This window comes from Miscanthus floridulus, unplaced genomic scaffold, assembly GCF_019320115.1.
Source record: "Miscanthus floridulus cultivar M001 unplaced genomic scaffold, ASM1932011v1 fs_132_2_3, whole genome shotgun sequence".
NCBI classification, from domain to species: domain Eukaryota; kingdom Viridiplantae; phylum Streptophyta; class Magnoliopsida; order Poales; family Poaceae; genus Miscanthus; species Miscanthus floridulus.
The window spans coordinates 49,165-60,000 of NW_027096252.1; the positions used below are offsets into that span (position 1 = coordinate 49,165).

Here is a 10,836-nt window from a genome sequence, read left to right on the forward strand (position 1 = left end):
GAATATTTGGACGCATGCATAGAGTATTAAATATAGACTAATTATGAAACTAATTGCATAGTTTGTGACTAATTTACGAGACGAATCTTTTAAGCCTAATTAGTCCATGATTTGACAATGTGGTGCTACAGTAAACATGTGCTAATGATAAATTAATTAGGCTTAAAAAATTCGTCTCGTGGAATACTGACGGATTATGTAATTTGTTTTTTTATTAGTATCCGAACACCTCATGCAACATCCTCTCGACACACCTCCTAAATTTTAGTCACCGAATCCGAACACCACCTAAATATGAGATACGACCCCACATGTTGATTCTATGCTAGAGCACCATGTGGATATGACTATTTTAGACTGGGATTGAGACAGCAAACAGCAAACAGGTAGTTGTTTAATGACATGGATCTGATTTCATAATTTGGTAAATAGATGTGGGGATGAAACAGCAAACAGGATTGTATACGAATGGATAGTGTCAATATTGAATACGGGTAGTTGTTTCTTTCTATATGATTTGGAGACGTATACGTATAGTATCGGATGCAAGATATTAATATCTATTCCATACACGTATGAGAAATCCAACTTTGACTATCGGATTCAAATTCGGATACGGTATGAATATTAAATGTCCGGGCTCATATACAGATTACCTATATATTCTTTAAATGCTTTTTGGGACGGATGAATATATGGAAATATTTGCTCCGTTTTTATGCTTAATTAGATGAGAATAACATAATAGACAGGGACCGTGTGCAATTTACTTTTTCAACATATAATTAAAATAAAAAAATCTTTTAAAATAAAAGAATTTCTACCGTGTTAAAATTGACACTTATTCACTTTCTTACTCATGTTTCAGTTGGACAACACAAGGGTGAGTGGATACAAATAAGACTATCTGACTGATGAGGTGAGCACTCGAGGTTATTGCCTTAGACATTTTCACGGAGAACAACATTCATATATATACACCCACTTCTATGAACACATGCACACACCTTATCTCTATAAGCATCGTAGAAAGATTGAGCCAACAGATCTCGAGACTGACTAAATCATCACGTATGTCTTATTGTCGATGAATATATCGCCTACCATTGAAAGAATAATTTTATTAAATCCTACAATAAATGAATGCATGAAAATGTGAGTAACCAACCGCGTCAAACCTAAAACTTGAACCCCAATAGATAGGTTTCACCACAAGGAACCTAACTAGCGGTGCTACGCCCATGATACGTTTGGCGGTGAAAACTATTTTAGATTCTCTCTAGAATCTGACATGAAAAGAGAAACTCTTCATGAAAAATCACGACACCCAAAATCATATTTTCTCCTAATTTTAGTTCTAGTTCTAAGAACCCAGTGAGCTAGCCAAATGGTTACATGAAGTAATTTTGATTCGGTGAAACGTTTCTAAAGGGATTCTGGATCCGAAATATTTCTACTAGAATGAAACATTGCAAAATGTTTTTTAGTTCACCTATAATAAAGTTTTCTTTAGCCTACCTATGTTCTAATTGTATATTTTCTATTCAGTTAATTCGCTGAAGCATCTAGTAAAGGACTTGACTGTGTTTAGCCCGTGTTTGGCCAAGCTCCGCCCATGGTGCTCCGTCGCGGGAGCCGGAGCGGCGAAGCCACGAATCTACGTGCAAAAGGGCTTTGGCTCCTCTGGCGAACAGGCAAAAGCGGCTCCTCCGGCCAGCGCGTTTGGTGCGGCTCCTACGCCAGAGCTGCCGCGGAGCCGGAGCAAGAGCCCGGCCATACATGGCCTTAGTCACTGGAAACTTGTTCCATTCTCAAAAAAGGAAAAAACAAACGGGCCAGTGGAGCTGCTCCTTCACCGACTGCCTCGGCGGTGATGCAGGTATCCCCTTTGGGCGCTTCTCCTGCTGCCAGGAAATAGCAATAATGTTTGTTCCGGTACCAAACCAAAATAAGAGCCACGCACTTTGTGAAGCTTTTGTGGGGCAGCACCAAAACCGTACCAACCCCCTTATTCGCAAACCAAACAAATTTGTGTACTCAAATCGGACCCGTCTCGGCTCCCTCCAAGACGCTATATAATCATCCCCGCCATTCATCTTGCCTGTTCCATCGCCTCCGCTGCCGGCTCCTCAGACTACAGGGCAGAGGAAGCGAACAAACAGAGCCCCACACCCCACCTACCCCTGCCGGACCGAGTCTCGCCCAGCATGGACCTCGCCCTCCTGGAGAAGGCCCTGCTGGGCCTGTTCGCGGCGGCGGTGCTCGCCATCGCCGTAGCGAAGCTGACCGGCAAGCGGTACTGCCTCCCGCCCGGCCCCCCGGGCGCCCCCGTGGTGGGCAACTGGCTGCAGGTGGGCGACGACCTGAACCACCGCAACCTGATGGCCTTGGCGAAGCGGTTCGGCGACATCTTCCTCCTGCGCATGGGAGTGCGCAACCTGGCGGTGGTGTCCACCCCGGAGCTCGCCAAGGAGGTGCTCCACACGCAGGGCGTGGAGTTCGGCTCCCGCACCCGCAACGTCGTCTTCGACATCTTCACCGGCAAGGGCCAGGACATGGTGTTCACAGTGTACGGCGACCACTGGCGCAAGATGCGGCGCATCATGACCGTCCCCTTCTTCACCAACAAGGTGGTGGCGCAGAACCGCGCTGGTTGGGAGGAGGAGGCCCGGCTGGTAGTGGAGGACGTGAAGAGGAACCCCAAGGCCGCCACGGAGGGAGTCGTGATCCGCCGCCGCCTCCAGCTCATGATGTACAACGACATGTTCCGCATCATGTTCGACCAGCGGTTCGACAGCGAGGACGACCCGCTCTTCAACAAGCTCAAGGCGCTCAACGCCGAGCGCAGCCGCCTGTCGCAGAGCTTCGAGTACAACTACGGCGACTTCATCCCGGTGCTCCGCCCATTCCTCCGCGGCTACCTCAACCGCTGCCACGACCTCAAGACACGGCGCATGAAGGTCTTCGAGGACAACTTCGTCCTGGAACGCAAGTAAGCCCATTGCATTTTCTTTTTTAATCTTCAATTCGAATCGATGAAACACAATAATACTGTACGTCGCATTGCCCCTGGGGGCTGGGGCGGCGGGCCTGGTGTTGGTGCTTGGTTGACGATTGGTGGAGTTGCATTTGCAATTTGCATCGTCGGCGGGGTGAGGTGATGATGAGCTGGAGCTGGACGGAAGACAGTTTGGTAGAATCTGTGCCCATGCTGCATGTTAGGCACGTACAGGTACAGCTGCAGCTGTATTTGCTCTTTTGAAGAGCGGTGGCGGATGCTGTATTTGGTTTGGTTGCCTCCCAAATCAATGCCATCTGCCAGTGGAGAATAAACCTGTTGCCATGACCATTTTTGCTAGTCATTCAATTTGGCGAGATTGGACTTTTGTGTGGCCTCCAATCCAATAATGTCTTGATTCTTCAACCGAAGCGACCAAACCAGATGACCCCAGCATGCCATCGTTGCTTACGCTTGTTTTAGGCCTACTAGTAGTATTGCATAGGGCGTGGCTCCAGTCTATTTGACCAGTACGGGTTAAGGAGGAGTACGTAGTAAACAACAACTTGTCATTGTCCACAACAGGTTAAGTGGTTAACACAACGAAGGGTAGGTTTTGAAGATAGAAAATTGCATGATGATTAGGTGAACCGCACTACTCATCTCCTGACTCCTGATGACAGATTAGCCCACCAAAAAAATGGGGCTCGCTAGATTTGCCTTGCTTTGCTTTCCGCGCAAGGCCGAAAGCTTATGATCCGGGCAACCACACACACATACACCGAGAGCGACAGATAATGATGGAAAAGGAGTACGGCTTCACGGCTATAGTTTTTTTTTGTTTTTTGCAACATATGAAAGTAAAAGCTTTTGCTCTATCCCTCTATTAAAAAGTGGTTACCTGGATCATTTGGTTTGCCCTTTGCTTGCTGCTTCATGTTAGTTGGAAGGGCCTAAGCAAGACATGCATGCCTATAATAGACGGGCTACGCCATGTTTAGATTGCAAAAAATTGTAACCCGATGAATAGTAGCACTTTCGTCTTATTTGGTAAATATTGTCCAATCGTAGACCAACTAAGCTCAAAAGATTCATCTCGTGATTTCCAATTAAACTGTGCAATTAGTTATTTTTTTTTTACTTACATTTAATGCTCCATGCAAGCGGCTAAAAATTGATGTGATGGAGAGAGAGTGAAAAAACTTGGAATTTGGAGGTGATCTAAACAAGGCCCTAGTTTATTTGTCCCCAGATTGGGTTGGGTGCATGTACCAATCGTGCCCACCCACGACCGCAACGGAACGTGCAACATATAGTTTACCAAATCTATATTATCATGGAATTCTAGCCGTCTTGTTGACTTGGTAGGAACCTTCTGATTCAATTCATTTAGTTGGGAAGCCAAACTAACAAACATGGCTGCGTGCTGCGTGCACAGGAAGGTGATGGCTCAGACTGGTGAGATTCGGTGCGCCATGGACCACATTCTCGAGGCCGAGAGAAAGGGCGAGATCAACCACGACAACGTCCTCTACATCGTCGAGAACATCAACGTCGCAGGTAGATACTCGACTCTTCTTTGCTCTTCCATCTTCCAAGTACTAACTCAAAATGTCTGCTCAGTCCATTATAGATGTCGCAATTCACACCACAGTTTTCAATGGAGCAGCATGCTATGCTCTGTTTCTGACTGAAATGGAAACAGAGTATGCTATGCCTGGTTTTAAATAAACGAGTTTTCTGAACATTTAGTGGCCATGCCCATCTTCAGTCAGCGTATCTTACCGGGTTAAATGCCAGCTTATTATACATCATAAATGTGTACCGTAGGGACCAACTAGTAAAATAAAACAATAGTAATATACTTCAGCTCCACCCAAATAATTCCAGTAAAAAGAACCTAGTACGATTTATCATTTAAGTACTGCAGTCCAGCCATACACAAATAAATAGCACTGCAACATCGGAGAAAAGAAATCCTTGCTGTGGTCCACTGTTTTGTTTAGCATGGAAAATAAGGCACGTCTCAAATGGAGTATTATGCGGTGTCAGACTTCAAATGGGCTCTAGTATTATTCGAGCTGCGTGCTAGGCGTATGTAGCATATCAAATGGCAGTTGAAGCCGCCGCCACGTGATCACGCCTCAAAAAGAAATGCGTTTTTCTGGTCTTGCTTTACAAGTCAAAGCTGCCACCAGCAGTCGGTGGGAAACAAACTATTATGCACCGGCCATTTGTTGGGATCTGACAAAATCACAAGATGCGCTTACAATCGGCCTATAGGAAATCAAAGAGCAGAAAGTTTGCTCAAATCTGAATGTGTAATGAGCAAGCCAATTAATTGCAGCGATCGAGACGACACTGTGGTCGATTGAGTGGGGCATCGCCGAGCTGGTGAACCACCCGGCCATCCAGTCCAAGCTACGGGAGGAGCTCGCCTCAGTGCTGGGCGCCGGCGTGCCTGTGACGGAGCCGGACCTTGAGCGCCTCCCCTACCTTCAGGCCATTGTCAAGGAGACGCTCCGCCTGCGCATGGCTATCCCGTTGCTGGTCCCCCACATGAACCTCAACGACGGCAAGCTCGCCGGCTACGACATCCCCGCCGAGTCCAAGATCCTCGTCAATGCCTGGTTCCTCGCCAACGACCCCAAGAGGTGGGTGCGGCCCGATGAGTTCCGGCCCGAGCGCTTCCTGGAGGAGGAGAAGTCCGTGGAGGCCCACGGCAACGATTTCCGCTTCGTGCCCTTCGGAGTCGGCCGTCGGAGCTGCCCCGGAATCATCCTCGCGCTGCCCATCATCGGCATCACCCTGGGCAGGCTGGTGCAGAACTTTCAGCTGCTGCCTCCGCCGGGGCTGGACAAGATCGACACCACGGAGAAGCCCGGGCAGTTCAGCAACCAGATCGCCAAGCACGCCACCATCGTCTGCAAGCCCCTCGAGGCCTAGAAATCAATGCGTGTTCCCTGGACGCCCCCCCGCAGATCAAGCACTATGTATTTTGTCTTTTTTTGTGTGTGTGTTCTTTGTACTAAGAGGAGATGTGTCTCTTTTTTTTTCTTTTTTGATAAGTACCTTCATTCAGACTAAGAACATCTTACAAGTATAGGAGTTTAAAAGGTTCCCAGTTCGCAGGTTGTAGCGCCTCCTGAATGGAACAGAGATGGTTGCTGAAATGCAGGGTACAGGAACATGAAAAAGTAATACAATTGGCCACCGAAGTGAAAGCTTGATGTGGTAAAGTATGATCCGAGTGGTTCACTGCATCATCGACAACGGCGCCGCCTCAGCTGTACACTGCTTCCCCGAGCCAGACCCGTCGCTGTTGGAGCTGTTCACGAGCCTGGGGCTTCCCACGCGGGTCGGCCCAATGCTAAACGAGCTCATCGTGCGCCAGCCTATTCCGGCAGCCGCCTCCCATAGCATCGTTGGTGGACACTCGTTCCCCGACAAAGGCTGCCCAGTGGACGACGGACTCACCTTCGTCATCATCTGTGCAAGGGCAGCTCCTCGTCACGCCACCGCGGGAGCGACAGCCTAACGTCATGGATGCCAAGGCGTGCCCAGAGAGGTCCGATGCCATCCGACCCATGAGCCAGAGCTGGCCAACATCAGGGCAGACACGACGATTGTGGCTGCGACTGACGACGACGTTAACTGCACCCCTTCGCCTCAGACGATCTCGGCCGACAAACACCTCAAGCGCTTTACCAAGGCAATTACAAAGAGGAGGCAGCCGCGGACATGCACCGCCCTCGCTCACCAAGCGAAGCAGGGGGATTGTGGCACAGACCATAGCTCATATCCCGGCTGCCAAGCGTGGTGAGTACCTTGTCATGAAGCGCCTGGAACTCTCCAGAGGGATGCCGTCTTCCATCGACGTTGGCTAAGGAAGCATACGATAGTGGTGACCTTGCTCATACACAGGCGTTGCGTGAGTTGTTCGCACCGGTTGGTGACTTAGGCGTGCGCAAGCAGCAGCAGCTAGGGCATATTTCTCCTTGCCAGTGCCGTAAATTTGAGTCGATCTCTGTCCAATGTAATAACCTAGCTTACAGTACACTAGAGCTTAGCTTCCATATAAATCCTTACTGACCCTCTAGGGCGCCGCTAAGGCGTGTTGTATCAAATTTTTTCTCTACCTTAATACAAAAGACGCGCAAACCTTTTGCGTGATCGAGAAAAAAATTCTTACCTTAGTAGCTTGCAAAAATTCAACCATCCAGGCCTTGATAGGTCTAAAGAATTGTAGAAGTTGGCTATGGACTGCGTCTCTGGTTTGTGTTGGCTCTCGAGTGGCAATGAGGATCCCGATTTCATAATGGTATCTTGTAAATTTTGTTGTTGCCAATGTGGACTAGCCAATTCCACCTTTTGTTAATTGTTCCAAAGCAAAATTTTCCTTAATGGTTGGGTAGGAGCCAAATGATTTTTAGTGATAGATATGGAATTAAGAACTCTTTTAGTGACAAGTAGGTAATTGCCTCTATTCACAGAGGCTGCATTTTTATGCCCGTCTCTAAAAATAAATGGAGGTATCTCCTAAAATATTTTTTAGTAGTATACTTTGGGGAGCTTCTAATTAGATAATTATAATTATCTCAAGGCAAGGACGTGGTATGTTTGGAAACTGAACAACGAAAGGAAGAACATCTAGCAATCAAAGGATGAAAAGCAATGAAAGGCCCTCTACCTCACATTTCATGACCTACTGAATAAATGTAGGTCTGGAACAAGTACATAGAGTTGCTCAATATACTCATAATTTTAATGAATTCTTAAATAAAAATCAAGTCCTCAGGTCCAAGCATTCCCTGCATGCGGTGCCACCTCACGCTGGGTGCAAGCATGCCTAGCTGACTCCGCATGCCTGGTTCAAATCATGTTTGCAAGCGCCATGCAGTTGTTGGCCATCTGGTTGAGCTCCTTATCGAACTTCCCCATGGGGTTGGGGATACCAGCCTGGGTGAACGGACGGTCACACGAGTCGAAGTCCTGAACGGCGAGCTGCAGCATGATTTTTGCGGTGCTCGTGTCCTTGAACGTGATGGCCCGCTGCGCCGCACCGATGGTGTCCTGTGTGTTCATGTACATTGTGTCGCAGAATGTAAGGGCCTGCGCCTGCGCCGGTGGAATAGTGCGGGCCGACTTTGCGACGTGCTTCCGCGCCTGCGCAGTGCGCTTGGAGAACGCGTCCACCTGCATGTTGAGCACGGCCAAGTTGTCGATGACCGGGAACTTGGACGCATGCCGCCCGGCAGTGGACTTGCAAACCTCTGGGAATGGGGTGCGAGAGCAGATGCCAGCAACCACCGGGTTGACAGCACCGGCATGCGCCTTACCCTTGCCCTTCCCTAACGCCTGCGGGAAGAGGCCAGCAGACAGCAACGCCACGACGGCGAGGAGGACGAGCCGTTGGTGGTAGTAGTAGGCTTGCCCCATGGTTTATTCTGTTAGATAATTGCTCGGTGGCGATGGGTATATATTTATGGGCCAGCGAGGAAGTCAAGGAGAGGGTGGTGAGACTGGCGAGAGGTGGGATTTCTTCTTATAACAGGTCTCTTCGGCCTCGCAAATGGCGGTTGGCCTCTTAGTCTGGAGCTGATAATGTCCATTGCTTTATTGCTTATAGTTTGCTAGGTTCTGCATGCTTATCGGGGGTGCTGACATTAGACAAACTTGTGGCGTACATACAAATTGCTTGATCTCGATATTGTTCATGATTACAGGGCACTCCCAACAAAGAAACTAGATACTAGTTTCTATCTTCATTATTAGGGTGCCAACTAAACAAAAAAGATGTTATGGCACTACAATTAAAAAAGAGAGATGAGGGCAGTTCCAATGCTAAAAACCATGAGTAGTTTCTATGTCTATTAATTTACGTAGACACCGTATAGATACTATGGTCTCAATAGATGGTTTCTATAGAATTATTTTTTGTCCAATCACATATCTTCTCTCTCCATCCTCTACCAATCACATCTCCTCGTATCTTGGTTCTCGTATAGACATGGTTTCTTATCTAAGAAACCATGTCTTCATCTCTCTTCTTTAATTATAGTGCCACATCATCTTTTTGCTTAGTTGGCATCATAATTAATGAAGATAGAAACCATCTAGTTTCATGGTTGGGAGTGCCCTTAGAAGAAACCATGTCTACGTGACAACCAAGACATAAAAATATATGATTGGTAGATAATAAAGAGAGAAGACATGTGATTGGAAAAAAATATATTATGTAGAAACTATCAATTGGGAACCTAGTTTAGGTAGTTTCTACATGCAGTGTCTACGCCAGGAACCACATTGTGACGCGAACCGCCATATTTGTACTCATACATTAGCGCTGTAACTTGAATTACTCTTACCTGTTGATTGTTGTCACATTCCTTGTCTTCAAATCGCGAATAAGTCGGCTGTGATTATAGTGCAACCCACTACGCACATGTTAAATGACGATGATTCAGCGCAGGAGGTACATCATTCCTCCAGCCCCGTTGGCCACTTTTATGATCCTATATTTCCAAACATGCCATCTTTAAATAAGTCGTTGTTGTACAAATCAACAACCGATTGATTACCTTATTTTTGCACTCCAGGATGCAACAGAAACTCAGGAACTCAGCGCAGACGACCTGATCCAAGATAATCAAGATACTGCCTCCCACTTGGCTCTACAGCAGAAACATAAAAAGTGCGCCAATGCCTGCTGCTATGTACTATATGCAGTATGCAAGGATTATATAGAGTCAGTTCTGTAGAGATCGAAAAGATCATCTAGGGTTAGGTCTAGCGGGTTCTCTATATTGTGAATGCCATGTCAAGAGTAGAGAGAGAGAGAGAGAGGAATAGAAGAAGAACGTGTCGAACTTGACACCGCAGAGGGAGATGGTCCAGAAGCCGCCATCTCATTCGTCGGTGAAGTCTGCGCACGGGCAGCGACGTTCGAGGAAGAGGGCGATGAAGTCATCGACGTCGGTGGAGCGGGGCGGCGTGGCTGGTGGCTTCCCATCACTGGTTGCGCCCCTCTCTGATCGGGATTAGGGTTTAGGTTTCGGTGGGGAGCTCGGCTCAGGCGAACCTCGTACTCAGAGCCGCCGGCCCCCACCTCTATATGTTGCGCAGTGTGACAGGGGCCCTCCAGCTATAGTGGGTTGGGTGCCCCCGATCAGGGCGCGGATCAAAGACCCAACTGGGCCGTTGGGCCCAGTTTGGGATTAGAGATCAATCTAACAATCTCCCCCTTGGTCTCCTACCATCTTTCAATTTCATATCATTTACTTTTGTTCATTCCATTACAGATTAGCGCATAAAGCATGTTTCATCGTCACGGTCAATTGCCGATAGATTTAACAACTACAACACACCACTCTGTTCTGAAATAGATACTTAACTTTGGGCCTTCTTTTGTCCAGGAATTATAGGCTTTCCCTTAAACCCATGCCGGCTACATGTTTTCTGAGCACGTTGGGTGGTAAGCCTTTTGTAAGCGGATCCGCGAGTATCTTTTCGGTACTTATATGCTCAAGACTTATGACATGATCTCAGACTTTATCTTTCACAACATAATACTTTATGTCAATATGTTTGGCAGCACCACTTGACTTATTGTTGTGAGCATACTGTACTGTCAGATTATTATCGCAGTATAACTTAAGTGGTCTATAGATATCGCCAACCACCTTTAAACCGGGTATGAACTTCTTTAGCCAGTTCACCTATCCCGTTGCCTCATAACACGCTACAAACTCGGCATACATTGTGGACGATGTAGTGACGGTTTGCTTTGAGCTTTTTCATGAAATAGCTCTCCCTGCGAGAGTGAATACATATCCAGA

General features: G+C 47.4%; 2 protein-coding genes across 2 annotated transcripts; one reads left to right on the forward strand and one right to left on the reverse strand.

Moving 5' to 3' along the window:
• Positions 1–2,105: 2,105 nt before the first annotated feature.
• On the forward strand, positions 2,106–6,244 carry LOC136530452 (trans-cinnamate 4-monooxygenase-like). Its single transcript, XM_066523189.1, has 3 exons — positions 2,106–2,992; positions 4,437–4,558; positions 5,346–6,244. Exons 1-3 carry the CDS (start codon positions 2,208–2,210, stop codon positions 5,942–5,944), a joined length of 1,506 nt encoding a protein of 501 aa, XP_066379286.1. The 5' UTR covers positions 2,106–2,207; the 3' UTR covers positions 5,945–6,244.
• Positions 6,245–7,663: 1,419 nt separating this feature from the next.
• LOC136530454 (uncharacterized) lies at positions 7,664–8,512 on the reverse strand. Its single transcript, XM_066523190.1, has one exon. It carries the CDS (start codon positions 8,435–8,437, stop codon positions 7,871–7,873), a length of 567 nt encoding a protein of 188 aa, XP_066379287.1. The 5' UTR covers positions 8,438–8,512; the 3' UTR covers positions 7,664–7,870.
• Between the last annotated feature and the right edge of the window lie 2,324 nt (positions 8,513–10,836).

Bases quoted from the DNA above. Each gene is read 5' to 3' on its own strand.
- LOC136530452 (XM_066523189.1), top strand. From the start codon at position 2,208: ATGGACCTCGCCCTCCTGGAGAAGGCCCTGCTGGGCCTGTTCGCGGCG. The intron at 2,993-4,436 runs GTAAGCCCATTG...CTGCGTGCACAG, and splicing joins AACTTCGTCCTGGAACGCAA to GAAGGTGATGGCTCAGACTG. The intron at 4,559-5,345 runs GTAGATACTCGA...AATTAATTGCAG, and splicing joins CGAGAACATCAACGTCGCAG to CGATCGAGACGACACTGTGG.
- LOC136530454 (XM_066523190.1), bottom strand. From the start codon at position 8,437: ATGGGGCAAGCCTACTACTACCACCAACGGCTCGTCCTCCTCGCCGTC.